Source organism: Leguminivora glycinivorella, chromosome 3 (assembly GCF_023078275.1).
Source record: "Leguminivora glycinivorella isolate SPB_JAAS2020 chromosome 3, LegGlyc_1.1, whole genome shotgun sequence".
Lineage (NCBI taxonomy): Eukaryota > Metazoa > Arthropoda > Insecta > Lepidoptera > Tortricidae > Leguminivora > Leguminivora glycinivorella.
The window spans coordinates 8,765,213-8,778,288 of record NC_062973.1 but is presented as its reverse complement, the minus strand read 5'-3'; the positions used below and the strand labels follow the sequence as shown (position 1 = coordinate 8,778,288).

General features: G+C 34.2%; 2 protein-coding genes across 2 annotated transcripts in view; one reads left to right on the top strand and one right to left on the bottom strand.

Moving 5' to 3' along the window:
- Window positions 1-13,076, bottom strand: part of LOC125242647 — a 74,960-nt gene that overhangs the window by 33,489 nt on the left and 28,395 nt on the right. The window lies entirely within an intron of this gene.
- The window catches only part of LOC125242645 (serine protease nudel), a 30,821-nt gene continuing 19,761 nt past the window's right edge, over window positions 2,017-13,076 (top strand). Inside the window, exons 1-11 of the mRNA XM_048151481.1 lie at window positions 2,017-2,101; window positions 2,269-2,394; window positions 2,474-3,037; window positions 3,109-3,169; window positions 3,254-3,361; window positions 3,676-3,914; window positions 4,171-4,328; window positions 4,671-4,798; window positions 4,909-5,089; window positions 8,630-8,976; window positions 9,277-9,575. Coding sequence (XP_048007438.1) covers window positions 2,017-2,101; window positions 2,269-2,394; window positions 2,474-3,037; window positions 3,109-3,169; window positions 3,254-3,361; window positions 3,676-3,914; window positions 4,171-4,328; window positions 4,671-4,798; window positions 4,909-5,089; window positions 8,630-8,976; window positions 9,277-9,575 — 2,296 coding nt within the window. The remainder of the gene's footprint in view (window positions 2,102-2,268; window positions 2,395-2,473; window positions 3,038-3,108; window positions 3,170-3,253; window positions 3,362-3,675; window positions 3,915-4,170; window positions 4,329-4,670; window positions 4,799-4,908; window positions 5,090-8,629; window positions 8,977-9,276; window positions 9,576-13,076) is intronic.

Genomic DNA, 13,076 nt, shown 5'->3' with positions numbered 1-13,076 from the left:
GTTCAGTGAGCAACTACATATGTATAGCACTCCAGTTTAATAATACAAGACATGGAAAATAATTCAGTTAGTTCTATATTTGTCCCCCAGTTGAAATTGTTTCAGTGCACATTATCAAAAATTCTACTAAGAATTTCTGTATTTTTGCTTGTTAGATCTCTGGGAGATTACCATGAGAGGGCTCGAGAATTTTATACGGAGAAGATATTTTGCACCCAGGATGATTAGGCAGTTTAATTACTTAATAAGGCTTACCTAAAAAAAAATTGTCGGTAATTGCAAGTTTTACATTAATGTAATCGTCTTATATTTAAAGTGACAAATAAAATAATATTATAAACAATACTACTTTTTAACATGGTTATCCACTTTGTTGTTTGTAAATTATTACCTATTAAGGTAGGCTTTATTTATAATATAGGCCTTATTACCATCAAGTACTTCAAACGACGTCATTTTTACGTCATCCGCATGAAATGTTCGACTTGTTCGAGGCCTTTTTAAAATATCTACGTTACTGGGTACCTTAAACTTCACGAAAATAGAAATTCATTGTATGGACAAACTGAACTGCACCCATTATAATACATATGTGAAATAAAAGATTTTGTCAGATTAGGTGACGCATTGATTTAATCATAAGCATAATTTTTAAATACAAGTTGTTACAAAACAATGGCATCTAAAAAACCCTAATAGAGTTTATAGTACTAGAGCCCACGTCCAAAACCATGTCTCATAGCAATACGGCAAAAACCCTATAAAATCGTTAAATTGTATGATTCTGAACCCGACTACGTGTGTAGTAACGGTCGAAAGTGTAGCAACTGGAAAGTGCAACAAAAAAAGGCAGTCGGTATTATAGCAATACGTCTGATAGTGAAAATGTACATAGATTTTATAATTGTATTACGAAAAAGTTTGTTTTCAGACATTTTGCGCGTAGCACATAGCCTGAGCGCATTTTTGAAAATGTCAACAAATTTAGCCGACCTGTATCATAGCAATACGGATAATTTTTTTTTTTAACTTTTCGTATTGCTGCCATGATTACCAAAAACCTGTTTTCAGACACTTTAAGTGTAACAACTCAACTTCAACCCTGTTTCCTTTTGTGCGATTTATTTCAGTCCTTCAACTTCAATGTTACGGTTTCGGGTAAATTCTTTGTTAATTATCATCTAATAAATTCAGGGTCGCAACGTATTCATTGGTTTGTAACAGAGAATTCAAGATGCCTCAATACGATTTTTAAATGATATCTGAGTATCGAAAAGTTGTCTGATAGAGAAGGTGCTACACTTAATTTGTCTGATATAAATTTTTTGCACATGTGGACAATCATGTTTATCATCATGTTGTTCATGTTTATCATGTCCAACAATTTTCAGACATATTGCTATGATACCGATCGGTAAAATTTGTTAACATTTTCAAAACGGTCTCAAAATTTAATGCGTTCACATTTCCGTCTGAAAATTGTTTTGTTCGCATCAAATAACCAAAATTTACTAATAAAAAAGATTTTCAGACGTATTGCTATGAGACATTTTTTTTGTCTCATTTTTAATTTTTTTAAGTGATTTTACGGGTTTGCGCTACACCACTAACGTCTGAAAAATATGTTTCCGGTATCTCAGAACTATCATTCAACTACAGTCTGCAAATCAGACATATTGCTATGATGCAGTTCGGTAAAATTCTTTGACAATTTTGAAAATTCGGTCAGATCAAACGCTACGCATAAAATGTCTGATATTGGTATTTTCGAGTTCAGGATAATCGTATCTTTCGATTTGATGCGGTTTTGGCTGTATTGCTATGAGACAAAAATTTTGGTCGTGGGCTCTCGTACTATTACCAACTTTGTCAAGCAAAAAGTAGGAACTGGCGGATTGAATGGCCACAAAGTACATAAAAACCGAAACCGGTATCTGGCATACAAAAAGGAAAATACACCATCATATCATGAAACAAAAGGACAATTATCTAAAAGTATTATTTTCTTATTTACAGATGTCAAACGACGTTTTAAAGTCGGAAAGAGCTTTCGAGCAGTTAGGACTGCCGCCGATGGAATTAGCGGAGTCAATAGCAATCCGTGAGTAAATATTGCACAACTTATTGGTTTTTTAACCGCCAGTAAAATGCCTTCTAAGAGAGCAATCTAAATAAACAAGTAAGATTTTAAATGTAATTTTTACTCCCAGACTGTCCTCTAACTAGTAACTTCTTATATAATGTGCAACCTGTTAATTTTTTTTATAGGTCGAGATGCAAACTCAGTGCAGAAATATGTTTGCTCATTCATAATAAAACTATTTTGTTTGATGTTACTAGTTTTATTTGCGGTAGGCGCTTACATAATCATAGTCCGGGTGTTTCAAAGTACAGGTAATTATAAAAAAGTAAAAATAATCATTCCTATAGTTACACACAATATTCGTGTAGTAATTTAAAAATTTGATTGTAGAAAACCACCGCAACACAGAGATTGTCATCGTATCTAACCAAAAAACTACGAATATCACTGTCGAACAAAATGATGTTGAAATTTATATTAGTTTAAAAAATAAAACGAAATACCCCAGTGTAAAGCGAAAAAGAAGAAGTCCTACAAATTACAAAGAATTCAGTAACATAAATGAATTTGACGAAACTTCTTTTAAGAAAGCTAAAGACATAATTTTAAACCAAGACACTCTATGTAACAAAGACAATCAAAACGAGATCTGCAAGGACCTAGTTTTGAAATTACAAACTATACGTAAAGAGAACGAAGACTTAGATAAATTACAAGCCAATGATGATATTAAGGAAATCACGAAGCGTGAAACTCGTCCTACCACATCAAATCATTATAAGCCAAGATCAACAGCCAGTATTGGTGCGGAAATGAGAGCGTTTGGAGATGTACCACACGGGCTTGTTCTTCCTGCTCCAACTTCTCTTCCTTATTCACAATCTCACCAAAATCTTGCGCCGGCGCCAATACCGTTGTTTTCAAATCTGCTGAAAAATCATCCTCCACACATTGGTAAGTCTGTTTCCTAATTGAATGGAATTGAATTGAATTAGCAAGTATCAAGTTTGTATATTGTTTGACAGAAGGCTACCAGATCACACCGCAACATTCTCCACTTGACAACGCGCATCATCATAAATCCAGGTATTAAAAATATTTACCCACGGTACCTATTAATAATAAAAAATATTTTTTACAATTACTTAAAAATTTACCGTCATCTTTCAGTGTTATTCAACCACCATATTCAGAAGCCCTGGATTCGAAATCAGGCGCGGAACGAGATAATTGGCACCCACAAGATCTAGATATATGGAGAAATTTCATGGAACCTCGGTAAGGTATTATTCTTATGCTATTGAAGACATAAAAAGGAATACTCGTATATAATGCATAATAATATAACATAAGCGTAATATAAGCGGCTTGTACGAAACAATTTGGATATCTTTTAGTGACAATTGGTATGCGATTTTACAAGAAAATTGAAGAAAGTATGTAGAATGATAAATAATCTGAATAAAAAGCTATCACTGCTACCAAACCTGATGATTAGAAAAACAATGTAATTTTATTGCTTTATTAAGTTGATGTTCACAGAAGCAATTTTACTACTACCAAAGTACCTATTCTATTTGTTGTTCTTTTAGTCCCAATGTACCAAATCCGTCAATTACTTCATCTCGAGAAAATAATTGTCCTGCTGGGTCCATGGGATGCGCTAGTGGTGAAACCTGTGTGCCTGAAAAACATTGGTGCGACGGGAAAGTACATTGCGAGGACGCCAGCGATGAGATGCAATGCAGTTGCAAGTCTAGAGTCGACGCTTCTAGACTGTGTGATGGATATTTTGACTGCCCGTTTGGAGAAGATGAAATGGGATGTGACGGTAATAATTATTTTAAACCAAAAAACATTGAAACCTATACAGTATATTATATTATTAATGCATTAAGAGGAAATAAAACTTAAATGCATGATGAATTATGTATATTAATTACACAGAAAGATATACTTTGTATTTTTACAAAACCTACAACAAACATAAAATTGTATTTTTCTCAACTTGCAATACATATAATTTATTAGCATACTCGTTACTCGGCACAATAATTTTAGTGGCTTAGTTGTATTTGTTTTTGTAGGGTGCAGCGAAGATTCATTTAGCTGTGGCGACAACAATTTTGAAAGTGTTGCCACTTGTTTTACCAAAGAGCAAAGATGCAACAACGTAAGGAACTGTCCCAATCACAAAGATGAAATTGAATGTAATTTATTATCCCCAAGTCTACATGACAAACCTGTAAGTATTATTCCTTTGTTAGAAACCAAAATACTTAGAAATTCGGTCAACTTTGCCCCAAATAACGACTTAAGGAACAACTCCATGGACGTATTTGATAGGAAAGTTAAAAAGCGAAGTCATGTTACTTCGGATCACGGAGGCAAATTTCCTTTTACAACTTTCTGAATTTTATTATAATGCATATGCTCATTTAAATAAAAAAGCACCCAAACCAATGCTTCAGGCGTGGGTAGAATTTCATTGAAATACTTGGAATAAATTTACTCGAATCCGAAAGCTATTAATAGCAAACATCAGAAAAAAATGACATTTATTTATTTATGGAAATTTTTTTGTTAGTTATTTGCAGTATCAAACACTGAAGGATTTCTAATGAGGAACTATAAAGGAGATTGGTACGCGGTGTGCAGAAACCCGTACGGTTTAGCTCATGACGCCTGCCGTCGGGAAACTGGTCTAATAATAAGGTAAACAAACACAAGACCTATTTTGGTATCCCTTCCAAATATTTGCTTAAATCAATTGACCGAACTTGCTTTTCTCATGAGTATAGAGTTAATTATTGTTGTTGTTTTAGGCCTCCATTTATACAAGTACTCCAAGTAGATCCATTATCAAGGGTTAACTATTTGAACATAGGCCAAGGTGGGTTAATGCATATAAGTGGTACATGCATGAATTCCTCGGCGGTATATGTGACTTGCCCAGATCTTTTATGTGGCACGAGGGTGTTGACTTCGTCCCAATTACTAAGAGAGGTAAATATTATACTTTTATAAAAAAAAGTTAATACAGTACATTTATTCAATGAAACGTACTGTATGTAATAGTCTAATAACTCGTCCCCTTACTGCAAATACCGACTATGTGCAAAAAAGTGATTTTGAGATAATGCGATTTTAATGTTTGAAGGTACGATTTCATATGAAAACATGAAAAAAATTACTATTTGTATACAGCATTCTACAGCCCGTATTGTGTTGTTTAATACTTAATCGTAAACAATATCCAGGCTTGATTTGATTGCCGATAAAACTACGATTTAAAAAAAATAGTAGCAAACTTAGTTGGTTTTTCCTGTAGAAATAAAAATTTGTATATTTCTCTTATTAATACATATAAAGCAGTGTTTCCCTTTGATTAAGCTTTGCTTTTAATACACTTTACTTATGATTTGCAAAAAAAGAAAAAATATACAAAAGTTTTGAACTTATTTCAAAATATATTAAATATTCTCAATGACATAGGCGGTTTTAGTTGCAGGAAATATAGCTGCTCTAATTTTATGTTACAAAACTTCACTTATCATTGTTAATTTAACTGGTACATTTGTAATAAAAAGTTTTTTAACATTACTAACCATTAATAATACTTTATTTATGGTTTTGAAGAGTTATTCTCAAAAAAAAAATTTTGAAAAAATCCTCTTCAACCGGTTTTAGGAGATTTTTCACAAAATAATTTAACCGATTTCAGTAAAATTTAACAAGAAGTAACGCAATAGCATTCCCTTGAAATCACAAAAAGAATTTTACAAATCGGTTAATGCGTTTTTGGGTAATAGCATAATATGCATAGGTACTTACTACATACTAGTTCACTGTCTCAGCAATCCGAAGTCCGCCATAATTTATGTTCGAAATTTCACTATCTACACTGTTACATTTAGTATAGGTAAATAGTTTTTGTACGCTCAATAACCTGAAGTAATAGTTTATTTAAAGTTTTGTAGTATTTACGCCAATGTCACTAAAATGTAGGCGTAGATGAGGTAATAAGTAAGAAAAAGAAATGTGTAACGGTAATTACATAGGTTTCTGGGGCGATTTAAAGCAATCATGTTTGCAATATTCTTACGCCCCCAATTACACGCAGTGTTTTTCATCACACTTGCAATAAAAAGATAAAAAAGTATTTATGGTAGTCCAAAATACAAATTTAAACACTCTTTTGGGAAAAAGTTTTTTCTTTTACTCCTGATACGCCTTCGTGCGATTGCACACTTACTGCGCAAGAGTGATAAAAAGTTATTAAACAACATCTTCATCGCTGGTGGAATTCGATACAAACACGTCCGTAATACGGCTGACAATGCTAGACTAACTAGGTATTAAGTGATTGGAAGCACTCATGGTACTATTTAGTTACGATACCTTTGTCAAAAAGTCTGCGTAAGTCCATTTTCTTGAACGCAGAGATAGCTAGTTGTTTATCGAGCTTTAGACCGAGATAGAAATATGATATGATACATTAAGAGGTTTGAGGTGGTTCTACTGAACTGGAGTTTAATTTGTGGCGTTGATTTTCTTGCCTTGTGCTACGTCCAGATCTCGACATGAACTTAAGCCTAGTGCCCACTAAGCTCGCCGAGTCGAATCTCATTAATTCGCCTTCTGCATTTCTTATGAAACTACGTCCATTAGCGACGCGTCGAATCGGATTCATCGTTCATTGTAAATGTATGCAGGGCTCGATTCGACGTGCCTCGACTCCACCTAAGTGTCCTCAAGACTTTATTCAGCCTTTGTGACAGAGATTTAATACCTAAAGGGTACCATGAGTGGTTTCAACCACTTAATACTGCAGTTGGTGAAGTGGTACACAGTTGTGACATCTGAAGTCTACTCGTACCGTAGGTATGCTAGTAAGTAAAGTAAAGTAAAGTTTATTCATTGTTAACTGTGTACATAAGATGGTATGATATACAGGAAATACAGTATCAACAGTGCCCATTTCGAGCGTACAATATTCTTAAAAACTACTGACTATATTAGCTTACTGGCTAACTTATAATTATTACCCGGTATATTTCAGAAAAAACTCATTTAGGTTGTAGAACATCGTATGAAAAACGAAGCTTTATTTAAGACAAACAATGGGTTATAATTATGTATAAAGAAGAGAAATATGCAAACATTTATTTCTACAGGAAAAACCAACTAAGTAGGTATTCGACTGTTTCATTAAATCGTATTTGATCGTCAACTAAATACATTCTGAATATATATACGACAAAGTAGTAAACAAAAAAATATAGGGTTTAAAATGCCATACACATAACGTAAATTTCTTCATGTTTTCATATAAAACGTGCCTTCAAACTTTCAAACCGCATTATCTCAAAATCGCCTATTTACACATAGTCGGTATTTGCAGTAATAGACCGTTATCCTTTCCTTCGTCACATCACATGCAAAACCAATTATAGTCCCTATACAACTTTTTGGTAGAATGAAATTGCTGATGTTTGTAAACAAACATCTTCTGGAAAAACATCTTAAAGACATTTGGTGTATTTAGCCTGGCTTAAAATAAAGAATTTTGTTGATAGTTTTATTTGCAAAAATCAAATATGTACACATTAAACTTTTTTGTAGAACATAAGATGGCTACTTTAACAAAATGTTTAAATGCAAAAAAACACTATACACCATTAAAAGGTTCTACTTGGCGGATAAAGCATAAAAGTTTATATTAAATATTCATATTACATTCTGGCAGTTTATAATGCAACAAATTGACCATTAAGTAACTTTATGCGGAAGCTATCTTTTGAATGCAGCGTCGTATCAATACATGGGTTTTAACATATTGTAGCCCTTGAAAACCTTATTCTATAGGTGCTAAAAACTCGATTTCGTCAAAAAGTCACTTAGTCGGTATTTGCATTAATGGGACGAACTACTTGTAAATTTTAAGTTACCATTTTGCACTCCAAATGAAGTTAAGCATGTAAACCTACCATATATTTTGTATTATTAATTATTAAAACCTTGTAGGTACCTGGTAATGCTTAATGCAAATAAAATAATTTATATTTCTATTTCCACCTATTATTAATGTTCACTTATATAGGTACAACATACCTATTTATTTACAATATGTATTAAACATTAACAATAGGGTCATTTTCAGAATTTGGGACCCCCATTAGCGTAAGTTGTTAAGAGAAGCATGAAATTTCAATAAAAATATTGTTTTTGTGTTAATTACATAAACTTTAAGCGATAATTTACATTCAGATAATAAAAAAAGTAAATTTTTAGACAAATTTTGTCGTCACAAAACTGACAGCGAGTTTATTTTTATTAACAACTTACGCTAATAAAATTGGGGGTCCCAAATTCTGAAAATGCCCATAGGTAATTAGCTAGAAATAAATATATGAATAAGTAAATTACACCTTTCCAACATAACGAGATTCCTAATTTGAAAATGTGACTGAGAGTGCACGTGATGCTTTTTCCGTGTTCCATTCAATAACACTTTGAAGTAATCCCCTTATGTCTTATTTCCAGGACTTGTCTACAGAAAACAGACTATTCGGTCGTAACAAAAGATTGTCATCAGTAAAAAATTGCCCATACCATTCCGTTTTCTACGGTAATCGTGTGAAAAGGCATGATGAAAGTCTAAAATCAAGTTTAAAGCATTTCAATTCTTTGTATGAGTTCGCTCAAGTGAGCAATATGAGCAAGGAGGGTATTAGGTACAAACGGACACAAAGTAGAGTAGTTGGTGGGAGAGCTAGCCAACCTACTGCTTGGCCGTGGATGGTGGCTATGTACAGAGACGGCATGTTCCATTGCGGAGGAGTAGTTATAACGCAAAGTTGGGTCATGTCAGCAGCCCATTGTGTCCACAAGTAAGTCCCAACTAGTTTGCGCAACTTTTATTGCCTCGCACTTATTTTATTATTGATAGTTAAGGAAAATAGCTAATTATAACGATTGCCAGTAGGCGTTTTGAAAGTATGTAATTTATGTTTTAATAAAAATTAATATAACATATGATTGTCGTTTATTACTTTGAAAGAATAAAATTTAATACAGTAGGTATAAACGTAGTATCGTAAAAAATAAAGTTTAAATAAACTATGCGTATTTCACGATATCATAGTTTCATTAAAACTATAAAATTACTAAAAATAATTACAATATTTTAGATTTTGGGAGCACTACTACGAAATAGAAGTCGGAATGCTTCGCCGCTTCTCATTTTCTCCCCAGGAGCAGAACCATCGCGTCAGTCACATAATCGTGAATCACAAATACGACCGAGTTGACATGAAGAACGACTTGTCATTGCTGAAGGTGGAGCCGGCTATGTTGTTCAGCCGGTGGGTTCGTCCGATTTGTTTGCCGGGGCCGGAGACGGCGGGGCCAGAGTGGCTGTGGGGACCGCCGCCGAAGACACTTTGTACGGCGGTGGGATGGGGAGCAACGGTTGAACATGGGCCCGATCGTGAGTATACAAGCTGTATGATGTTATTGATGTATAAATTAAACTCATTAGAAAAATTAAACGGTCTGGCGTAGAAAATCGTGAGGTTGAAATCCCGGTAACGGTTTTTTTTTACAGAACATGCATTTTTCTTCCTGATGTGAGCCAAGCCAAGGCTCAAGAGCTCAGTCACGGGGTTCCATCATTTAATCTATTGCTTCCAGTTTCATGTGAGGGCATGTCCGTGGCCCTCGAGCTCCGGTATGGGGGTTTATCATTTAAACCACTGCTTCCATCAGCTACATTTGCTTTATTACATTGATTGCTTCAATTACAGTGTCAAATAATAATCAGGAATATAACATTAATCAAATCATTACTCATCTACTATCAGTAGTTACAATCCGTACAAAAACTCTTATAACCTAAAAAGTGAAGTGCCGCCAAATCTGACGTTTACCGTTGACATTCGTTAAGCCCATGCACAGATGAGCTACGATCAGTATAAGGCTATATATACAGAATGTTATTCATTGTGATGCTTACAGCTTCGGCCGTCCTTATTATAAAGTGAGCCCTCTCACTAAACATATTCACCTCAATAACAGTGGTAACAAACGTACGGGTACCTATCTACGCTTAATGTCAACATTCATTACTACAGTATCAATCCACAGACATTCATTACTACAGTATCCTTCTCCTAAACCTTATTAAATAATCAGTATAACACATATACAAAATCTTAAATTCTTTCGTAACCTTATTACAGTTATTAAATATACAAGAGCTATCAGTTTAACACATATAAAATCATCAGCCTTTTAATCTCATAAAATCACAAATCAAGATCACTTTTAATCTGCAGTTACCTATCTTTCATTAATATATTAAGGAACTTAAATCATGCTCTTCTAGACAGTTTATGAGTAAGTAAAAATCAACATCAATACAGCCTGTCCTAATGCCTGCTCTAAACCTATGCATAACTTTTTTTTTGTAATATTCAACATATTTATAAACACGCATTACCAACATCAAGTAGCTGTAACAGCTTGCATTTCGTTGAAGTTTTCCAATCTAGCAACTAATTTACAATCATAGACTGCTCCAAGCAATTAATACAAGTAGGTATAAACGACCATTAACAACCGCAGCCTGTCTTCAAGGCCTACTCAACATTATGGCAAATTAGATCATTATATTCAATGCGTGTCTTGATCAATCGCAACCCTCGGTCTTTCACAGCTTTCAGGAACTGTTCTTATCACATTAACAAAGTATATATATAAATAATAATCTCAGTCCGCTTTCAAAGGTCAGTTCTAAACATATTAACGAATTATGTATCATTAACAATGCCATAGGCAGTTTGAATTTTGTACATAATGTAAAGTGATTAACACTCTCAGTTTGTCCACAAATGTTCTAATCATATGAACAAAGTATTATCATTAACTATCTCAGTCTGTTTACAATACCTGTTTTATAACCAGTATGATTATCCATTTTATCAAAGTATATAAAACATCATTATCAATCTCTGCCTACTAGGCTTGTTATTTAAGTATTGACTAAGTATAATATATCATTAATAGTCACATTCAGCTTACAAAGTCAATTCTAATCATATTATCGAGGTTTTTATATTATATCATTAACTATCTCAGTCTGCCTTCAAGGCCGGTTCCAAAGTATAACATATTAGCAAAAGTATATTTTCTAATTAACATCACAGTCTGCCTACTAGACTAGGCCTGCTCTTATCATATTAATAAAGTATATTATATCACTAATAATCAGTCTGCTTACAAGCCTGTTCTAATTATATTAACAAAGTATATATCATTAACAGTCAACCTAAAGGCCTGTTCTGAACATATTAATAAGAGATATTATGCCATAAACATCCGCAGTCTGCCTTTAAGGCCTGCTCTTTTCATCAACAAAATATAATTTGTTATGGCCCGTTCTTGACTAATCAAGGCGGTCTGCCAATCAATCAATTAAATTATGGCCTGCTCTAGACTGGTGTGGCCTAGACAGTCTGCCATATCGGCCTGCTCTAGAATGTCAAGATGGTATTATAGCCTGTTCTAGACAGTCTGCCTTCACGGCCTGCTCTAGAATGTCAGGCTACTACCCAAACCTGTTCCAGACAGTCTGCTCCTTCATTCAACCTAATCAATCAATATAATTTTATAATTTGGTATGGCCTGCTCTAGACTGGTGTGGTCTAGACAGTCTGCCATAACGGCCTGCTCTAGAATGCCAAACTGGTATCATAGCCTGTTCTAGACAGTCTGCCTTCACGGCCTGCTCTAGAATGTTAGGCCCAACCCAGTCAGGACCTGTTCCAGACAGTCTGCTCCTTCATTCATCATAATCAATCAATCAAAAGGTATTAACCTTTTCAATCTTATATGTTTGTTATGGCAAATAATATCATCATCAACAATCAGGGCCTGCCCCAGACAGTCTGCCTTTAAGGCCTGTTCTGAGCAGTTTTCCAACATAAATTTACCTATCAATATTTTGTTTAAAATTTGATTCACGCAACAAGCTTACATTACAAGAATCTTCGAATCGACATAAGTCACAATCTATACATAGCTTTGTTTGTTTTACCTACTATCATGGCCTGGTCTAGACTACACACTGCCATAACTCGGCACTCAATTAAGATTTTACAATATGTATATAAAGACTAGTATAGTCGTGCCAGCTATTAATCTTATAACATTGAATCTCGACACTCTCAATCAATGCACATATAGAGAGATTCGCTTCCTTATCGTGTAAGTACACGGCACTGCAGTACGGCGACTCTGCGACCCTGATCACCAGCAGCTTGGCACTCGGTCCGCTGGCAGTGGCTCCACCATCTATCAGATTTAACCTTCTTTACATCAGTGTGCTCTTGCAGCGAGGCTCTTCCAAATCATCAATTTCATCCGATCAGCCATATTACCAGCGTTGGAACATAAAACAAATAGAAACACATTATACTATTGTCAGTACCTAATTCTCGTTCTAGCCACAGACGTTAAAAATTCGATCAGACACAGTCGATCATCATCATCATAATTCGTCTAGGTATAAGATTATTACCATCATTATAATCCATCATCGATTTTATCTGGTTATTAACCCTGTTATATACATCGAAACAAACTTTCAGTCAACATAGAAAAGCATAGAAAAATCACCCTCAAGAGACCTGCTACTTATTGAGTATAGTACCTTAAAACCTAAAATTATCAGTATTGAAATTGAATCAGTAATCAGACGTCATGGACATCAGTCTCAGTAGATACTCTCAGTATTTTAATCAAAGATTCATATCATTAATTTAATACAATGACATTCATACTAATTTCATTTATCAACCTTGAATATATTTAGAAAATTAAGTATTCACAATTTCCGTTTCTTTTAACGCCTTAATTGCCAAATTGGCTTCGTAATTGCAGTTTCACGTGCTCTGCCTACCCCATTTTGAAATACAAACATGGCGTTATG